The sequence below is a fragment of the Pelodiscus sinensis genome, chromosome 9 (assembly GCF_049634645.1).
Source record: "Pelodiscus sinensis isolate JC-2024 chromosome 9, ASM4963464v1, whole genome shotgun sequence".
NCBI classification, from domain to species: Eukaryota; Metazoa; Chordata; order Testudines; family Trionychidae; genus Pelodiscus; species Pelodiscus sinensis.
This window is the reverse complement of record NC_134719.1, coordinates 31,506,160-31,527,587: the sequence shown is the minus strand read 5'-3', so window position 1 is coordinate 31,527,587 and position 21,428 is coordinate 31,506,160. Positions and strand designations below refer to the sequence as shown.

Below are 21,428 nucleotides of genomic sequence, written 5' to 3'. Positions count from 1 at the left end.
CACCCTCCTAGTGAAATAGTTTTTCCTAATATCCAACCTGGACCTCTCCCACCACAACTTGAGACCATTGCTCCTTGTTCTGCCATCTGTCACTACTGAGAACAGCCTTTCTCCATCCTCTTTGGAACCTCCCTTCAGGAAGTTGAAGGCTGCTATCAAATCCCCCCTCACTCTCCGCTTCTGCAGACTAAACAGACCCAACTCCCTCAGCCTCTCCTCATAAGTCATAAGCTCCAGCCCCCTAATCATTTTGGTTGCCCTCCGCTGGACCCTCTCCAATGCGTCTGCATCTTTTTTGTAGTGGGGGGCCCAGAACTGGACACAATACTCCAGATGTGGCCTTACCAACACCGAATAAAGGGGAATAATGACATCTCTTGATCTGCTGGCAATGCTCCTCTTAATGCAACCTAATATGCCATTAGCCTTCTTGGCTACAAGGGCACACTGTTGACTCATATCCAGCTTCTCATCCACTGTAACCCCCAGGTCCTTTTCTGCAGAACTACTACTTAACTGGTTGGTCCCCAGCTTGTAACTATGCTTGGGATTCTTCCGTCCCAAGTGCAGGACTCTACATTTGTCCTTGTTGAACCTCATCAGATTTCTTGCGGCCCAATCCTCCAATTTGTCTAGGTCACTCTGGACCCTATCTCTGCCCTCCAGCGTATCTACCTCTCCCCCAGCTTAGTGTCATCCGCAAACTTGCTGAGGGTGCAATCCATCCCCTCAACCAGGTCATTAATAAAGATATTGAACAAAACCGGTCCTAGAACCGAACCTTGGGGTACTCCGCTAGAAACCGACCGCCATCCTGACATCGAGCCGTTGATCACTACCCGCTGGGCCCAGCCTTCTAGCCATCTTTCTATCCATCTTACTGTCCATTTATCCAATCCACATTCCCTTAACTTGCTGGCAAGGATATTGCGGGAGACCGTATCAAAAGCCTTGCTAAAGTCAAGGTATATAATATCCACTGACTTTCCCATGTCCACCTGGCTCCATGACACCAAGAGAAAAGCTGTGGCATCCAAAAAACCCAGGACAACCACAGCAGGCACTGCTAATGCTTTGCTGTGTCTCGCTGAGGTAGCAAGCATGCATGCATGCAGCAGAAGCAGAGAAATGGCTGTCCAGAGGGGTCTCTTTAAGCACATGTCTCTGCAAGTCTCTGACACCCGCGCTCAGAAGCAACTGGTGACTTAAAGGCCTGGCTGAAGTGATTCTGGGTGGACTTTTATGTGAGCTACCATCCAATCAGTCTGGAAGCTATCTTTTCCAAAAGTGCATTGCTTTTTCAATGTGCTTTTATGTGTGGATGCTTTCTTTCACAAAAGTTTTTTTGGAAGATCTCTTCTATTCTCTTGTGCAAAAAGCCTGCAGTCTAGATGTAGCCTCTGACTTGCTTGGTTCTCTTCCTTGGGGTGTGTCTAGACTACAGGGTTTTTTCGAAAAAAGTGGCCTTCTTTTGAAAAAACTTCCCCTGCGTCTAGACTGCTGCTGCGTTCTTTTGAAAGTAAATCGAAAGAATGCAGCAGTTCTTTTGACCGCAGAAAACCTCGTTTTATGAGGAAGAACACCTTTTTTCAAAAGTCCTCTTTCAAAAAAAGGTGCTATGTAATGCAAACTGTGCTTTTTTGAAATAGAGCATCCAGATTGCCTGGGTGCTCTCTTTTGAAAAAGCGGCTTGCTTTCTCAAAAGTACTGGCTGTAGTCTAGATGCTCTTTTTTGAAAGAGGCTTTTTCAAAAGAGGCTTTCAGTCTAGATGTAGCCCCAGTCTCCTACTCGCTCACTGTAAAATGGGGATAGTAATTGAGGAGCGTTTCTTGAAGCTTAATTCTTTATGTGCTTTGAGATCTTTGGATGGAGAACACTATAGATGTCTATAGCATTAGTATTGCTGCTGCACTGTCAACTGTGTTTCTCTGGTAGTGTTCTGAGTCTCTCTTCCTCATGACCGTTCACTTGTTTCCAGTTTCCTTTATTTCCACCATCTTCGTATCTGCTTCTAAGGCTTCCTCCTTTATTCTTCCTGTAGGAGCTCACCTTCTGTTAAAGCTATTAAAACATTCCCCTCTGGAGAGGAATCCGAAAGAGTGAAAGCTGTCCGTTATCCCACCAACCGTTTTCATCCATTGTAGAATAAGTGATTATATAAATGCCTTTGTGGAACTTAGACTTGTAAATTATATGGTTATCCGAGGTTTCCAGTGTTCAGATTTTCAATATGTACCTTGTTCATATTTACATTGTGTAAGGAATTGTATAAGGAATACAGATTTACATTGTATAAGGGATACTTGGGAAGGTAAATAGAGAAGCAACTTTTAATTCTGCTGAACTTTTTGTATTGCAGAGATTTTTATCCCCATGTCAGCACATAAGAGAAAGCAAACCAGGATACGGTCATGAACATTTCATAAATCCTCAAGGTGAAGGGCATGAGCCCGCCACTAAGGCCAGGTTCCTCCAAGGTATTGAGGTTCCTAAGTTGAAGTGGGAGGATCTGGGCTTGACTAGCTAGGGTTTGGGAATGAAATGTCTCCTACGGGGAGGTCGTTCTACTATCCCAATAATTGTTTTGGCTATGTGGCACAGGCTATTAACCAGGCAAGGCATGAGGCTAAATGGCCCACTGTTCTGATCCAGAATTGCAGTTCCTATGATCCTACATTGTTGTTATATTTTTTTAACAGGATCATTCCTATCGCTCCCTGCCAGCAAGAAAAAGAAAGCATGAACACTAGTATTAATACTTGCAACATTAAAATATAGACTTGCTTACACGATTGTATAAAAAGAATAGTTATACCCATGGTAAGACACTTTTGCCACTTTTTCTATTTTGACTTGCTGTGCCAAGGCCATGTTCTCATCTCATTTAAAGCTGTATAAACGTCCTCACTCCCATGCATGCAGCAGATCTGAGTGGTGTGTGTGTTCTGAATGAACATCTTTGCTGTTTTTTCAAGCTGTTTATGTGGTGGATAAGAAGAATCGAGTTCTGTAGTTAGCCAAGTACACTCTAGTAAGAGACGATTCATCTTGTTACAGTGCAGACATTTCCTGTATGTTTGCAATAAGGGTGAAGAAGAGCAGTTCTTTGCTATTTAAACCCCTGGAAAGAAGAAAGACATATAGCAGTTTAGATTAGCAGCAGACTACAATGTACATTGTATAAAAATGTCAGTCTTAATGTCAAAGTTCAGGATAAAACTGTGTCAGCTAATTTAATCATTTACCATGAAATACCAGTTATCTTAATCTTACATGCAGTCCTTAAGTCGGCTGTGTATTTTTGTGTAATTGAATCCTGACCCTAAAAGAGAGGAATCAAGGAATTTGCTTTTTAGTGAAGCCTAACTATTCCAATTTAAAAATTATATTCACAGCATTGTCAAATAATTTGATACTGAGCCGCTAATATTTCTCACAAGTGTATTTTTATCTGTTTCCTATTTATTTTCTATACTGTTAAAAGTCATATTAAATATTCACTTTCTATGGAACTTAACTAAGTTCTCTGGAAAAAGTACAAATGTTGTTCCCAGAACTTAAGACAGATAAATTAGTATCTAACCCAAATGACAGATTTTGAACATGTGGTTTGTTTTTCCTCTAGATACGTATTGTATTACTGCAGCAACAAATACAACAAGGCCAAGATGTCTTCATTTTCCATCAGAGCAAGAAGTATAGAACAATGTGATCGAGGCGTTGGTCTTCTGTGGCCAGCCGGTCTGAACCCTTCAACAGCTGTGATGAGCAGAACAGAGATGGGAAAGCAGGAGGCAGTCAAAGCCAAAGAAGGCTTCACCCTGAAGCTGTGTGAATGACTGAAGCAGAGCAAGGACCCAAGGAAAGCCCAGCAGCAAGGGAAAAAAACAGATTGACTCTCAGTGACTCATTTAGCTCCTGGATTGGACAGATCTCTCCCCTGCTGGCAGTTTGGCTGAGTATCAATGGGACAGATACCAGGATGAATAGCTTAAAATAATTAGGGGGCCAATCTGCAAAACTGCTTTCATCCAATTCTTTACTGTGTGATGAAAGACACAAAACAAATTACATTTAGATTATTAAATATTAAGCCACTGGATTTACCTCCATTTGGCCCAAAGCAGGAAATTGGATAAAATTCAATTTTATATCATTGTGTTGATGGCCTGTTTATCATCAAATGAGTGAGTGTTTTTTGGCAGGTCAGACTCTTTGACACATGGGAAAAATAGGTGTTTAATTTAAATGAGAATTAATGCAATCATAATTAACAAAAATGTGAACAGAATCAAATGTAGGCGAGAGTTTAGTTTAATGCTTAGCAGTTTAAACTATGTGTTTGAGGACACATCCTGCTTCAAGTGAAGACAATGGCAATACAGCCACAGAATTCAATGGAAACCAGAGTAGGCCTTGTAAGTAGACAGGCAGGATTCCCTGTACTTTATATTAAATGCACAAAAACAGAAGCAACAAGCTCGTTTAGTATCAGTAAAGGTCAGTTAAAATTATAGAGACATCCTTTGGAGCAGATCTTCTGCCTTATATTTGCATATTTATGAACTAGAGATTATGACAAGCCAATCCATTTATTAGAGCAGTGTTGCTATAGTTAATAGTCTGTCAGCATTTCCATTATAAACCCTGTTTTTCAGTGTTTTAATCTCTCAGCCTTTTGAAATCCCATCAGAAAGCAGCATGGCCCTTGTGTTGTCAAGCCACGTGTATTTTTTAAACATTTTAAATAAAAATGTATTTAAACGAATTCAGCCATGTCTGATTGGGCAAATGGTGGAACTCAAAAGATTTGTGGGATTTTTATTTATTTATTTTTTTTAGGGAGATTTTGACAATCACTTCTTCTCTCACCACCAGAGTTTGAGTTGTCGTTGAAACTATCTGCTGTCTTTCTGTGGTTCACTTGCTTCCCATCTTCTTTGGGACAATTCATTCTTCTTTCTCCCAGCTTATCCTCAGGTCTCTTTTCTACACTCTGAGTCATGTTATTTCCCCCAAATCCTCCTCATGTATCCAGGATGTGTGCCAGCAAAGTCACACTTCTTGGATTTTGTCAGCCACCTCACAGACATTGACTTCCATCCTAATGCTTTCATTTTGAAGTCCATTCACATAACTCTTTTTTATTATGCAAAGACAGTTCACCTCAAACACCTGTCGGCATTGAACCTGCTGTATCGTATCATACAGCACTGGAGAGTACGCCAGTGTTCTATACACTTGGAATCTCAGCTAGGAGGTCATTCCACACTCTTCCAGCACTCTCGAGTCTCATGTTCAAGCTTGCTCTTTTCTATAACCCAGCTGCCAAAGTACTTGAACTGGTCAGTCTGGTTTAGTCATGCTACCCAATTTCTCTGTGGCACCTCTACTGATACCCATGACCTCAGTCTTAGTCATGTTCATTTTCATTCCATGCCTGCTTAGCTGGTTATAGTGCTGATTTACTTTTTCCTCTAGGTGCTCTTTCGAGGATGCTCTTCTTATTGCTGTATCAACTGAGTCTAGCAGCTTCTCACCTTTTTGCATTGGGTTCTTCTTGCTGACATAGGCCATCAGTATGATAAACAGCAGTGGACTGAGAGCTGACCCTGGTGCAGTCTGACTTGCACTTCAAAGGGATTGTCATTCCAATACATGTTCAGATCGCTGTTTTTAGGTGATGTACATAGTGCGTTCGCCATAAATATTAAATCCTCAGACACTCCATATTTTCTCTGCATTGGTGTGAGCATCCTTGTGTCCACTTTTTTGACAAACCCATCTATCAAAAACATTTTGAAGTTTTGAAAAATAACATTTTGCAAGCAGCTAGTATCTAAAGGGAACATCAGTCCTTCGGGCAAAGTCGAAGTTGCTGGAGCACTTATCAGACAGTGACATCACGCTGGTCTCAAACATGTGCAAACTACTGTGGCTGCACATGCTGCCCTGTGCCCTCACTAATTTCTTGGCAGCCAAAGCATTAGGCTAGGGGTGACCACTAGGAAAAGAGAGGATGTGAGACAGCGGGGGTCACATTAAGGTGAATGAGATGCCTAGAGTAACACAAGCAGCAGGGACAGATCCACATTGTTGCCTGGTAGGATGGAGAGTTTTGAAAGCAGCATCCCTGTAGTTGATTCTTCTACTTCTTCTGATAAATTGATTAAGACCAGCAATATGGACTTCTGATATTTTGGAATATAACTTTTAGTACTTTGCCGAGCTTTTCCTATTTACCCTGCATGCAATATAGAGACAAGCTGTACCATTCTCTTGCTTCTTTGAACTTCTTACTTACTTTACATGTCCCCAGCTTGTGTCCAGCAGAGAAAGGAATTCCATTTATTGCCAGCTCCCTGGCAGAGTACAGACTGATTATTGCAAGACCAGGAAAAGGCGTAAAGTGATGAAATTTTAAAAATAGCTCTTCAATAAAAAGAGCTGGATCTTGTAATTCTACCTGCTTCTAAAGAGTACCCAGGAAGAGGCAAAAATGGAGGAGAACAGGCCTTCGCCTGAGAATACAGTCTTTCCCATCATTCTTGCCGTAAGATACTGGGACAACTGATACTCTGGAGACCAAAGTGGGATTTATAGAACTAATGCAAGGAAGGTACCCCAGACACATCATGCACGATGCACTCATTGTGTCACATCTTATAAAAGCACCAAACTTGCAACCAAAACTCTACAAACTTTTAGTTATAAAAGCTATAACTGAAATAAAAGACAGGACTATGCAGCACTTTAAAGACTAATAAGATGGTATATTAGGTGATGAGCTTTCGTGGGCCAGATCCACTTCTGAGGAAGTGGGTCTGGCCCATGAAAGCTTATCACCTAATATACCATCTTGTTAGTCTTTAAAGTGCTGCATAGTCCTGTCTTTTGTTTCAGCATGACCAGACTAACACGGCTACTACTATATAACTGAAGTAGGAACTTTTAGTTATAAAAGCTATGCTACATATACACTTTTTAAAGTATGGGACAGCCAAAGTCTCAGGTCTTTAAACCTCCAAAATTTGGGGGCAGTTAAATACAAACAGATCCAAACTTTATGTCTCACCCATCTCTGTAATGTGTACAGTCGAAAATCTGGAACAAGGCATCACAGTCAAACCTCTGGAAAAATGTGGGTGCATCTCAAAATAGCTCCGGCTTCTCTTTGCTTCTTTAAAACAATGGTATTTGCCACAGTGATTGCTAATTTTAGGAGATTTTCCCCAGGGAGTTTTCTCTTTCCCTGGATAGATTACAAAAAAATATCTCTGATGGGTGCTCGGAACTCAGAAGTAGGCAGACCAAAGAATTAGGACTAATGCTTCCTGATTGTCTTATTTAACTTATTTAACTCTACCCAGCACATCTGAAAGAGGAGAGGGTTCCACATCTGTGTAGTCCATTTTATAGTCATACCTTTCTCCCTACTAAAGAAAGCCTTTTTTTAAAGCCTTGGATAGCAGTGATTTTTTTGTTTCTCTGTTCCATCCAGAATAAAAACTGTAGACACTAGAATTAGGTGTAGTTTGCTACAGATAAAATAAAAAATAAAACTTTTTTTTAAAGTGTTGTCTAATATAGCAGTAATGAAGAGACTGCCAAGTATGTGTTCAGAAATAGAGCATGCACTATTATATGTAATATGATGGAGATGCATTCTGTAACTTATCTAAGTGTTCACTACTATCTTTTATTTTTACATTGCAGTGAAATAAAAAGACTTGCACAACTGATTTTAATCTGTCCCTGTATATTAAAAATACAAATTATTATGTAATTAGTCGCAATTGTATGTGTGCAATTGTGGGTGTGGTGAGTATGTAGCTTGAATGCCAACATTCATCTAGGCTATGTCTAGACTGCAAGCCTCTTTAAAAAGAGGCTCTTTCGAAAGAGAGCGTCTAGACTGCATGTTGAACTTTCGAAAAAGCGGCTTGCTTTTTCGAAAGAAAGCATCCAGTGAGTCTGGATGCTCTCTTTCGAAGAAGCCCTATTTACATTGAAGAACGCCTTCTTTCGAAAGAGGAACTTTCGAAAGAAGGCGTTCTTCCTCGTGAAATGAGGTTTACCGCCATCGAAAGAAAAGCCGCGTTCTTTCGATTTAATTTCGAAAGAACGCGGCTGCAGTCTAGACGCAGGTGACGTTTTTTCGAAAAAAGGCTACTTTTTTCGAAAAAACCCCTGAGTTTGGACACAGCCCTAGATATGAAGTTATACAATTATACCAAAACATTCACCTTGTGTGGGTGCAGTAATTATATTTTACATTAAACTAAGTCATACCTGTATTAACAAAACAGAACATAGTGTTTTTATCTTCCCACTGAAGTAGATTATAGCAAAGGATTATGATAACAGTATTACCAGGGTATAGCATCTTTCATCTAAAAAGGACTTGATAGTCCTTTACCAACATAAATGTGACACAGAAACAACACACAAAAATCACTTCATCCAACAATGAAATGAAGCCACCGCTGAGTGGAAATGCTGCAAATGCAGAATAATGCACAGCAATACTACACTATAGTTTTATGCACGAACTGAAAACTGCCATGGCAAATTGAAACTGCTGGGAGAATTTTTAAATAGACAGGATGTAATTATTTTAGTTAGAATTTGGCCTGAACCCTGGGATTTATAATCCTCTGTCTCACAAAACATTTCAGGAGTCTGAAATCCATAGTTCAGATTTTAAAAAAACTTTGAAATTTCACCAGATGCATTAAATTTTAATGACTGAAATATTCTGCAAGCTTTCGAATCCTGAAATCTGTAAGGAAGGTTAAAGAGAGCCGCACTATAACTCGGATGTTTCTCTTTTGTGTTTACCCCTGAGTTTCTGGGTTACAGTGAGCAGAAGTGCTCAAGTGCAAGTGAGTTTGTTAGCCAGCCTCTGGAGAACAAGTGACTTCTGTTAGGATGCTTAAGATATGTGCTCTATGAACCCATAATAATTTCTGGCATAGGGCAAAAGTCTTTGGTGGCCCAAGTGCAAATCATTTTTACACATTCATCATTTGTCCAAGATGTGGAATGTCTACTAACATTTATGGGCATTCCATCCAGCTGCAGATTATGCAATAGAGATGTGCAAGGCAGATAAGAGATCAACAGTACAGCTCAAAAAGGTGATCTTCCTCTTTAGAGCATATTTGTACCCTTGTGTTTTTTGCAAATTGTCCTGTTTAATTAATGCATTTTCTCTCTTTTGATATGGCTCCAAGGTGAAGAAACCCATAGAAGACTGATATGGCAAAAAAAAATCACTAAAAATGCCTGCTTATTGTAAACACACTAAATCCCAGTTGCTGGAGCTGGGCCTTTTCCTTAACATGGCTGGGATAGAGTGAGTTGCCTTCCAAGGATAAAGAAGATGATCATTTTATCTGTGCATATTCAAGGCTGAGGATCTTGAATGTGGTTTAGCAGGGTAATAAAATTATTCCTGATATAATTCAACTGCTTTCAAGAAATACATGCAGAGATGTTGAGGAAATTTCAGAAGAAAACATACTACAGACAAGTTAAAAATTAGTAGTGATTTGAATTTGTTCCCAAAAATTACTATTGCTAAATAACAAGTAGGTCTGTGGCACCTTAGAGACTAACAAAAATACATATAGCATCAGGAGTTTTTGTGGTCAAAACCCACTTCTTCAGATGAGTGGGTTTTGCCCACAAAAGCTCCTGATACTATATATATTTTTGTTATTCTCTAAGTGCTAGTCTACACTAGGGCATTATTTTGAAATAACCGCCCCTTAGGTCGAATGTATAACTGGAGCATCCACACTACCACGCCCGCTTATTTTGAAATCTGTACTCCTGCTTTCCTCAAGGAATAACCCTAATTTTGAAATATTTCTTTCGAAATAGCATTAGTGTGGATGCTCTGGTGCTGTGAATTCAAAATAATTGGCCTCCACAGGCCTCTCGCAGCTGTAGCTCTGACCACTCTAGCCACACCTGCTATCTCCACTGCTCCCCTCCTCCTGTGGAGCTTAAAAGTCCCATCAGCAGGAGAAGGACATGTCCCAGGTGGCAAGCTGCGAAAGCCGCATTGGAGACAGCAGCAACTGAGGCAGCCATGAGAGATTCCAATGCTTCAGCAGACCCTCCCAAAGCTGCCAGCACTCCTCCTGCTCCCTCAGCTGCCGCTTCTAAGGGACACAGGAGAGCTCCGGCCCGGACTGGTGTGGAGATCTTGGACCTTATCAAGATCTAGGGAGAGAAGACCAAACTCCAGGATCTCCACACAAGGAAGAGAAATGCAGAAGTATACAGCCGAACTGCCGCCAGCCTGGCTGACAAAGGCCATACCTGGATACTCGACCATTTGTAGTGGGGACAAACTATTTCAATTTTGTTAAATCAGGAGTCATTATGTCAATTTTAGTAATTCAAAATAATTTCCTAGTGTAAGCATGGCCTACGGTGCCACAGGAATACTCATGCTTTTTAAAGTTACAGACTAATATGGCTGCCCCTCTGAGACTTTTTATTGCTCGATAGAACATCAAAACTTTAAGGCTGCTTCCAGTTTCTCCACAATAATATTGGAGGTCAAGGAGCTTCTTTAAAAACTTAATTTGGTCAAAGTTTTAAGGAATTTGCTATCTTTGTTTGAATTAACTAATCTGCTGTCAAGGTAGCTGCGCACCATTTGCCACATTCGCAGCCACAGAGGTCCCATAGTAATGGAGAAATCTATTAATGTGTAATGTATTATATATGTATTGCCTATGGTTTAGTGTTTTATGGTGTGGAGGATAGGCTGCTTCATGTTGAATGAGAGCACTTTGGGGAACAACCTGAGCTTTCTGTGAAACCCCCATGTCTCTTAGTCTGTCTGAAACATGCGTGAGAAGTATCTCAGTTTCCCTCCTTTTTTCTATATAACAAGAAATCTCTATTTGTTATTCCCCAAATTGCTTCCCCAAAACACAAAACCAGCTCTGGACACTTTTAGTCTAATTGCAATTTCATTTAGAGCCTGATCCAAAGACTGTTGAAGTCAATGGAAAAGATTTCAATGGGTTTTAGATGTCACACCAATGTAAATCCACTGAGCTAAGCTGAGATATTCCTGATTAAAGTGGATGTAAGTGAGGAGAGGATCAGGCCTGTAAACAATCCCTACCAGTAACTGTTTGACTGGATCTATTCTCTCACCTAATCAGGCATCTCATAGGTGTTCGGGACAGGACACACTGGGATTCTAAGCTTTGCAGCTCCAATTTGCTTGAACCAGCCATGTCTTCTAGATAGAACTGTTGAGGCAGAAAGTTTTCTCCTGCACCTCCCATATTGCTCCCTCAGGGCAGCTCACCACAACTTACACTTTCTTTGCTTCTTGAATGTTTGAGATTTACATTTACTTGTGAAATGGGCTTGCTGTGAAAAGACTCTGGAACTTCAACCCTGTGAGGATTTTATTCTTCCCAGATAATTCTTCCAAAATCCAAAAGGCAACCTTGAAAAAAACCCCAAAAAGTCAATCTACAAGAAAAGGTGCAGATTTGTTTATTAACATTTCCAGGAAGACAGGATTTTGACTTGCTGTGAACTCACTTTATAGTGAAACAAATATTGAAGTTGACACATACATTATAGTGAACACATATTGAAATGGCTTAATCAGAAAAGTTTGTTGGAGTTTTTTTTTAAGCTGATGATATTAAATGTTTAGGGTTTGGAAGAATCTGTTGAAGGTGCAGAGGTAATCCTGATTCAAGTGCACATAGCTATTCTTCAAGTCACATATTTACTTAAAACAGAAGCTATGCACTTTAAAAAACCCCAGCGGAGTAGGACATGTATAGACAGGTTTCCTCTCAGTATCATGATATAGCTGTATTAATTCATAACTGTCTAAGGACTTATTGACACAGTACCTTAGCCTACACTACCTAGTTTATTGAGCATTTACTGGTCCATGTGGGACCTGGCTGCTGTGTTCTAAAAGTTCACATTAATATAGTACTACAGGGTTCAGAGGGGCAAGTTAGACAAGCCCTTACACACATTCCAAGACCTGAGGCCAAGTTCTTCTTTCAAGTTCCTCATTGATTGGTACCACTTTCTTGCTCTCCCTGGAATTGTAGAGATGTAACTAAGAACAGAGTTTTTCCTCTTTGGTGGAAATTTCTTTTCGTTTCAGTAAAAGAATGGGGCTTGTAGCTCTGTGTTTTGCAGTTTATGTCCCTAAACCTTGGCAGTGCCAGGGTTGTTTAAGGAAAATATTCTGATGTTATGGTTAGGTATGTCACCAAGAACTAGAGATGGTAGAGACACTCAGACAATCCTTCCTTTACTCTGGCAAGGTGCAAAGAAAATCTCTCTCTTGGGGCAGTTATGCTTAATGATTTAAGACTTTTCTGTTTAAGTAAATTCAGTCGTCATGAAAAGTGCTAGCCTGAAGCCCTCTTTTCATACAGAAAACAAGTGGAGTGTGGATAACAGCCATGCAAGATTCTATCTCCCAAATAACCTCATAATTTCCCTGGAGGTACTCCTGGTAGATGGGTGAAAAGGCAGTTCATTTTCTAGGACCCCTTAGTCCAGGACCTCTCTGCTATATTTTCCACAGGAGCGTCAACAGTTTGTGATATGGATCCCTGTCAAATCAGATTAAGACATCCTGCTTATGTTATAAGGGCCACCACCCAACCAAAAAGGTCTGAGACCTTTGCTTACAACTCACCAGGGCTATGTGTGGCCTTGCAAGTAATTCCCTGAGCCCTTTAGCCCTCTCAGGATGTAACATCTATGAACATCCACCTATACAATCGTGTTGTTTATTCTATCTCTGGTTTGATTATGCGCATACAAACATACACACAGTACACTGTAACTCATGTTGTAGAATGTACTTACTGCCAACTGGAATGCTTGCAAATCACACAAAACTCTTCCCAGTGCCTTGGCCATCACACTAGTTCCAGGCTGGTCTTGAGAAGGCTCTGCCACCACAAATTCAATTCAGGGTCTTGAGCAAGTCACAAGGAGAGACCACAGGAGAAAAGGGAACTAACAGCTGAGCTGCGAACACTGTGATCATACAAACTCCATAAACATTGCATCAATTCATCATTATACAATGAATAACAGAAACCTCCTTGAGAACCCACACCAGAGGGTGTAGAAGATGCTGAGCCTTCACATCTGCTTACTCACCATAGGCTGCTGGTAGTTGCAGGAGAATGTTAGGGCAGCCAGGGATTGCAAGTGGCAAGGGAGTCTCTACCCTAGTCCCAAGGAGTGATGTGACTAGGAGCTACTTTATTAGCTGTCTGCCACCTGAGCCTCTCCCTCTTCAGGGAGGATCCTGCTGGAGGTAGACAGACCAGGTTTAGCACTGCTTTGTGTGGCTAATAAGGTGCAAAGTAGCCCGAATGCAGCCCAGAGGAAGGGCCATAGAGATACGTAATGGCTAATGGTGGCTAAACTGAAGCTATGGCTGCAGGTGGGGGCAACAGAAAAATGTTCACTCATTGTTAAGATGGAATTAAGTTTTAAATATGATTTCAGCTGTTGGGAAGGCAGATGGTTCTGTTACTAATGATCCCCTTACTTGTAGAGCAGACTTATAAACACCTCTATAAATCTGCTGTTGTAGAAGTTAATAATGAAAAGAAGAGCATTCAGTTGCACAAGGTGGTGTCAGTAGGCTAGCAGACAGGGATGTTACACTTTGAAAACAGGGTATGACTCAAAGGCACTTTAGGATGTTAATAAAGGTTGAAGCTCTGTGACTTTCTGACCTAACATGATATTCGTACAAAGCTTACTGACATAATAGTCAGCTTTCTTGGCAGACTGAGTTTTTGCTTGAGACTCTGCATTTGGGTTCAGTTTTGATATTCAAATTAAAATCAGTTCTTCCCAGGTTCATATAGAACAGCGGTCTTCAACCTTTTTAACCACAAGATCACTTTTTCAATTTAAGTGCAATGTAGAATCTACCTCAAACCCCAATATCCTTGCTCCACCTCCTTTCTGCCCCTTCTCTGAGGTCCCACCCCTTCTCCAAGGCCTCACCCTGCTCACTCCAGCCCACTTCCTCTCCCAGCAATATGCGGCAATGTGCAACATGTACAGCAGTGGTGTGTTGGGTCAGGAGATGAGAGAAGGACGGTGTGTGTTTGTAGGAATGACAGAGGCTCACACAGTGTATGAGACTGACAGAGATTTGCATTGCCAAGCTCCCTCTATCCCCTTCTCTCTGTGTGGCAATAGGGTACAGGAGTGGGGGAAGGAGGGACACCCTGACATCAGTGCCCCCTTTACCCTCCCATACCCTGCACAGCAAGCAGGAGGCTCCCAGAGGGGCAGCTCCAAGGCAGCGGCCAGGAGCAGCATGACAGTGGAGGGGCAACTGAAGTGCCAGCACTTGATAGCTTCCTGGCCAAGCCAGTCAGGATCACCCGTCAGATGGTCCAAGATCTACTGGTAGATCCTGATCTACTGGTTGGTGACCACTGATATAGAACAACCCCTGCATTCCACTCTGAATGGAAAATACATAATCAATTAGGGTATATCTACATTGCACTCCTCAAAAGGAGTAAGGGTTATTCTGAAGGAAGGATTTTTCTCTAAATAACTCTGCACAGACCGTGTTTGTTTTCCCGAAATACGCTATTTCGGAAAAGCGGTGGTCTTGATAATGCAAATGAAGGACGGGAAATTCAAATCCATGCTTCCTTTGCAATTTTGCTTGTCTGCATCGGAAGAGGAATGCAATGTAGACATACCCATACTGTGCATGGGCCAAACCCTGGACCTGCTGTATCGGTGGCATGAGGCCCAACCATACCTGTGTGGCCTGTTCTATTTCCATACCACACAGAGATTGCGTCTGTCCTCCTCTGAGACAGCCACCTAGTCTTGTAGTGTCCAGAGCGCTGCTCTGTCGGGGGAGAGGGTTCAAAGACGCTGTTGCATGACAGCTGAGAGTCATTGCCTCCCTTAAGGGTCCGGGAGAGGGGGCAGGTGCATGCTGACTGACTGATGGTTACCCACTGGGAATCATTAAATAGCTATGGGTTCTCAATCCCTCATACACCATCTAGTCTGTCTTACAGCTTGGAAATGGCTAGTTAAGAACATTTTTCCCCACTGTTCCGGAGAGAAAATTATTTGTGTTCTAAACCAACAGCGCTTTCCAGGCCCCCTCACTCTCTCTGTCATTCTCTCTTTTCTTCCACAACAGCTGTTCAGAGGTTACTGCAGCCTGCAGCCAATAATAACCTCCACAGGACATGCACAGGAAGAGTAATGTTTGGGGATCTGTGTCACAGACAGGTTTACTGAGGCTCTTTTACTCCCTGAGTGGCTCGGTCCTGCCTCTCTCTTGCACCCATGCCAACCATCCCTGGGTCTGGTCAGTCTAGTGCATAGTCAATGGGGAGGAACTATTGTGCCCATCACTGGCATACAAAGCAGGTCCAGAGTTTGGCCCCATGAAACATGAGAAAACAAAAGCTTTGATTATCCATATGGATCAATCTGGATTCATTCCAGGCTGCTTCATTAATAGCCATCAAAAGCATCACTTTAATGGATTTTTTTTATCCTCAAAATTATGATCATGAGGCATTTGTTCCAGCTATTGATTTTGAAAAGGCTTTTGATTCTCTTCAATAGCCTTAGCTTCTTTCAGATTTAGATAGCAGGAGGATTTGGCCTCAAATACCTTAAATGGGTCAGTCTCCTTTATGAAAATCAACAGTTATGTTAAAACAAATCAACACAGTTTGGGTGGGATTGTGGCATTAGACAAGGAGGATCCTTTTGCCCTGATACTTTTTGCTGATATACTGGAGTCGCTGGCTCTTTTTTATTTTAGGAGGCATCAGTATTGTCCAGAAAGGTGAAGGAAAAATCAGTTGATATTTCTCAGATTATCTCAATGTAGAGCCATGCAGCGACAATGTTTCTTTATAATTTGAAAAAAAAAAACCCCAAACTTATGGATGTTGTTCAGGAAATCATTGAGTGTTCAAGTTTATTATTTGTTAATTGGGGTAAACTCTTAAAGCCATTAGGCAATTTAAATGTAGTTCTATTTGAGCAATATCCTTTATTGGATCCCCCATTATCCTTTAAATATCTTGGTGTGCGAGGGGATAAAATTAGCAAGAATTTGTTTGCTCTAAATTGCCAGTCTCTGCTTGATAAAACTATTAGCTATTTAGCTAATTGGACGGATCTTCCATTATCATTAATTGGCAGAATTAATACAATTAAAATGGTGGCTTTATCTAAATATTTGTGTTTATTTCAGTGTATCCCCATCATCTTCCATAACATGTTTTGAAAGCCTTAAGCCCTGCAATTAGTTCTCTTTGCGAGGTTAAAGGTAAAAGTAAGATTAAGTTTGAAACACTGCAACTACTCTTAGAGTCAGCTGGAGAGGCTCACTTTCCTATTTATTTATTTTGGTTACTCGTTATAATGTGCTGCTGCACAGTTTAGAGAATCCCCAGTTAGTAGCAGGCTGACACATAGGTGCAGGACATTTCAGCTGTAGGCAAAGAGTAGCAAACATCACGCTCTGCAGCAATGCCTGCCTGGTACACTTGCTCTTCTGGGGCAGGATCCTGCAAGGTGTTAGGCACGCTGCCCAAGAAAGCATTTACACATGTGCTTAACTTGAAGTACTTGTGTAGATGCATAGAGGTCAATACACTAGAGTTAACATGAGCTTTAATGCTTTGCTGTACTGAGGCCAGCATGTTAAGCACCTGACAGGACTGAGCCACAAATACTTGCCCAGTAGTTGCTGGACTGACAGGCAAATGTGCACCAATGTACCTACACTTTTGCCATGTTCTCATCTCATGATTTCTTTTAAAATTGGGTCAACTTCTTGTGCCTGATTTTTAAGGGGTTTCTATTCACCTTTTTTCCTGTGAGCACGAATGACCCTTGCTAACATTGCATTTGCATGTTTGCCTCCCACAGTTCTTTGCAGATACCTTTTATTTTGTATGGCTTCATATCTGGTTGCAGTACAGATTGAGTACTTCCCTGTCTAATTGGTGAGGTTTGCCACTAGCCATGTGTGCAGAAAAATGTGTGGCTACAAGTAAATGAAGGGCAAATTGCACTTTCTGAAACAGAGGCTGTCCTTTGACAAGCTGGCCCTATGTTTCTATGATTATGCCTGCTGATGTGCCTCCTAAGTTGAAGGCTGGAAGAGATGGTGGAGTAGCTATACCAGCTCCTCACTGGCCGAAGGCTCTCCAATATCTGGAGGTGCCTCATCTAGCAAGAGCCACTGGTTTTAAAACTGATGCGCATCGACAGACAGCCACAAAGCTGATTTGGACTCAAAATCAGGCCCAGCATTGCAGGCATGACTCCTGTAAATACAGCTAATAAGAAGCAGGCACATAACAGCAACCTTGATTCAGTATTCCCTTGCTTGATTGGTTTAAGCCCAACTCTTAGCATTATTCATAGACAATATTTTATCATCTATAACAGGACAGGTTGATTTCATGAGTCAAACGAAGCTCATTGTTTTAGTTCTGATTTACCTGCCATGCTTTGAAACTCTGCGGTATCTGCATTATTCTGTACAGCCCATCTCTGTTAATGCTATTTATAATCAATCGGATTGCTTTCAGGTTCTATTTTGCATTGTTGTCTTTAGGGAGTCCGAATCAAGTGATACTTGTAACTTCAGGGCTCTTCTGTGACTCCCAAAAGCCACACACAGGGTAGGCGCTACTTCCAGGCCCACTCTGAGGTGGACAGTTAGAGTGCGCACTCCCGCCACTGGTTCCAGGCCAGTGATTGCAGGTGGATAAGGAGCTATGTCTCCATTCCTATTGTACTTCCCATAAATTATTAAGTACTCATTTCTCCCCTCTTTCTGGAGAGTTTGCAGTCATATTCAGGCTCCCTTCTGCAGAGGGGCACTAGTGGGTAATGGTCACCCTGCATCTTCTCCCATTTTGTCCGCTGTGTGCCTGAATCTCAAAGGGAGATGCTATTTACTGTCGATTACGAAATTTTACAACATCAGCATCTGTGTATCAGAAAAACCTCCTGAGCAGGACAGGCTAGAGTAAGAGATCTGCAATGTGCTACAATGCTTTTCACTGAGTCACCAGTTCAACTCAGCCATGTCTGGTCCCAAGTGAAATGATAGTGAAGGGGGCTGACCACCTCACACAAACCGTGATTGATGCTGTCCCCTTTCCTAGTGACCTCAGAGAGTCCAAGAACCGGGTAGCCATAGAGAATCAGATACCCTCTCATTGATTCAAGTGGCTGCCCCACATTACTTCGGGAGGGGGAGGGAGAGAGAACGGTGCACTGCTAGGGTGAAAGGATCTAGTGCTGGTGTTGCAACCCAGGTGGCACTAGCTCTGTGGCGAAATGGAGGATTTGAGTCCTTGAGGTTGACAATCTGGCATGTTTTATGAGAACTAAAGTTACTGTAGTAGAGATCAACTTGAATGGAGAGGCCCATTGAGTTGCCATCTATACAAAGCTGCAGCTCCCATCAGTGTCAATAGAAGCTACATGCTCCCCCTGACTCTCCCCGGCATGCAAGGGAAGAGGAAAAGAACCCTTTGATTATTTGACTGAAAATAAATACATCCTGAAGATAAGGGCAGCTAGAGGGCATAATTCTTCTCTTCTTCACCCCAGTGTACATCTGGAGTGATTCCAACTAATTCAGTGGAGTTACACTGGTGTGAACCCCATGTAAGTGATATCATAATCAGGCCCAACATGTGTAGTCAAGAAAACCAGACTTATATGTGCAACTGGAATGTTTCTGGCACTTTAGGGCTAAATTCAGACACTATGTAAGCAAATAATAGTGTTCACATGCTTATACCAGGCCTGAATGTGACCCATCATTATCAACACAAGAAGGGCCAAGAAGAAGGAATACATGCCAAAACATTAGTGTGGGATAGCAATTCTTTCATCCGTCTGACAGTAGCAATGTGACTCTGTGTATCATTAATTAAGACAATAATAAATGAATACAATAGCCAAGTAATAGTGCTGCAATGCTTTCATGTATGAATTAGAATGTGAATACAGAGCTTTTCATTTCATGGTTGAAAAGTACATGAGTTGACCCAAATATTAATTTCTGCATTTCAGTCATTTACATATCATGGGTCAGTAATCATTTTTTGCACAAATGACTTTTCAAATGAGAAGCAGTATACTGTAATGGTCTATCATATTTACAAACTTCTTCTTGCGTTCCCAACTTAGCACTCGTGTTTAAAATATACCAGACCAGTCATTATTTGCTAAGTACAATACAAAAGTAGCTGATATACAATTCAGGGAGTAATTTATTTTATTTTTATCCATATTCTATAAACTTTATAAACCACTGAGTAGCATGCTACTGCCCTGGGCATGAACACACCCACATCATGCTCAATGGGTACAATTTTTCAGTGATGTTTCTGAAGGTGTGACTGCCATCCTAAGTGCCTCTTTGCTCCTAAAAATCTTGCCACTTTGAAAACCTCGCCTCTGAATATCTAAAATGGCCAGGCAGATTATTAATGTTATTTTGGAAGTTCAATTTATCCTAAGGGGTTTTTTTTCTTCTAGCATGCAACAACTGCCAACAAAATGCTGAAGGTGGGTTTTTTCCCCCAATTACTTAGCACTGATAAAATAATAAAAATAACCTCACTGTACTGAATAGTGTTAAACTGAGTCATTGTGGACTGCTCAGTGCTTTCTGATTTTCCTTGGGTAACCTGTCCCAGTGAAATTCTGGTAATTCCACATAATAGCATTAACATCTCGGCTTGATCAAGGACTAGTGTAACCTATACAACTTGTCCTAGTAGGATTCATTTACACATCTGCCTTTCTCAGTAATTGTAACTCCAGAGATCAACAGCATACATGCACACATAAGCATACACTGCACTTTGTTCTCCTCTGGTTTATCTGTTGCTGTCTTTAATCTGGTCCGAGTACTTCAAAAAATGAGAGTTGAGGTCATTTATTAGACAGTTTCTGGGAGTTTTGTTTAGCGATTAGAAAGCAGTAACATGTGATTTGTTTATATAGAAATCATTCTTGTCAGTAAATTTTGCTACTGCCTTTCTTTGATAAAAGGACAAGAAAGATGAGATTTAGGAAGTGAATTAATTGAGAGTAAACTGCCTATACACATATATAGTTGTAAATACAGCAGACCCGTGGAAAAAAACAGTTGTGAGTAGAAATTTCTTGTTAGTTCTTGCAAAAGAAATGTTCCCATTTTTTTCTCCCTCCCCCTCTTTTTAAGCACAATGTGTGGTGCAAATTATTGTTGTTATCCAAAAGACCTTACTTGCTGGCTCACTGCATCTCTGTTTATGAAATGCCATAACAAAAGTGAGCTCACGCTTGTGTGCTTCCAATGCGTGATGTTCCTGTGTGCCAGATGGGCACTTTCATGACTGTATGAGCGTGGATTATTTCATTTCCTACATCTGGGACTCCAAATGGCTGCACAGAATGCCACAGGAGAGAGGCACAGATTTTCAACTGGGGAAACCTACCTTCACAAGGGAACCAACAGGCTGAGAGGGGATGAAGCAAAGAGGCCCCGAGTGCTATCTGGAAGTTCACATAAACCGGAGCCTTTAGAACTGGGAACAAGACAAAAATAAACAATAACTAATGCTGAATGTCAGCTGTAGGGGGAAAAAAGGGAAAATAAACCATAAGCAGTTTCTTGTCTGGCCATACAAGATGTGTCTGGAATTCTGTTTTGTATTTCAGCTTAGCAACTGTGTTGTGACCTTCAGATATCTCTTGATATTACAAGTTCTACAGATAGCCAAAGAGAACTATCCTAAGGAGAGCTGGCATACACTACATCATCTTGGATTAATTTTTACTTAATATTACTCAGGCCCCATTATGAAATGGTAGCAAGGAAGCCGTATAAAATATTATAGTGTCCTGTAGTAACAGTCCAAAGGACTACAGGTTATAATAATGTAACTGAGGGGTTTGGAGCAATTGCTTTAAATAAAGGAGCACTTTAAAAAAAATTCAAACATAGTGGGACAAGACCCTCAGCTAATGTAAATCAGTTGTAAATCTCAATAGAGTTATATCATCTGACGTGCTGCCCTGATAGATAGACTTTTGCATTACATATATGGATTCATAGCCTACAGACAGGAGTCCATAAGAAAAGACTGAATGGCCGGTCCTGCACATTCAATTGAATTAACTGCAACACAATTATCCCAATTACTTCTTTTACGGTGTGTCTACATTGAACCTGGAACTCGAAATAAGGTATGTGATTAGAGCTACACAAATTGCATAGCTTTTTTCAAGTTAATTTCAAAAAAGCTAATTTTGAAATTTGGTGTTATCTGTACAGCACTTATTTCAAAATAAATTGCTA

The 21,428-nt window shown here is 41.1% G+C and overlaps 1 protein-coding gene and 1 long non-coding RNA gene across 5 annotated transcripts in view; one reads left to right on the top strand and one right to left on the bottom strand.

The window, feature by feature from the left end:
• Positions 1-6,789, top strand: part of LOC102444672 (uncharacterized) — a 208,223-nt gene extending 201,434 nt beyond the window's left edge. For 2 of the 4 annotated variants that reach the window (XR_012905948.1, XM_075936411.1), the window contains 2 exons: positions 2,701-2,821; positions 3,627-3,758. Coding sequence is in view for 3 of the 4 variants with exons in the window: in XM_075936411.1 (XP_075792526.1) it covers positions 2,701-2,779 (79 nt within the window). In the remaining variant the exon portion in view is untranslated. Of the gene's footprint in view, positions 1-2,700; positions 2,822-3,626 lie in introns of all 4 variants that reach the window. The other 2 variants (XM_075936410.1, XM_006120245.4) reach the window with 1 other exon arrangement.
• A 4,559-nt stretch (positions 6,790-11,348) lies between these two features.
• On the bottom strand, positions 11,349-20,655 carry LOC142830576 (uncharacterized). The gene is made up of 3 exons (XR_012905949.1): positions 20,566-20,655; positions 12,890-13,001; positions 11,349-11,486 (listed from the first exon to the last, which is right to left on the bottom strand). It is a non-coding gene; the product is annotated as an uncharacterized LOC142830576 (long non-coding RNA).
• Positions 20,656-21,428: the final 773 nt, after the last annotated feature.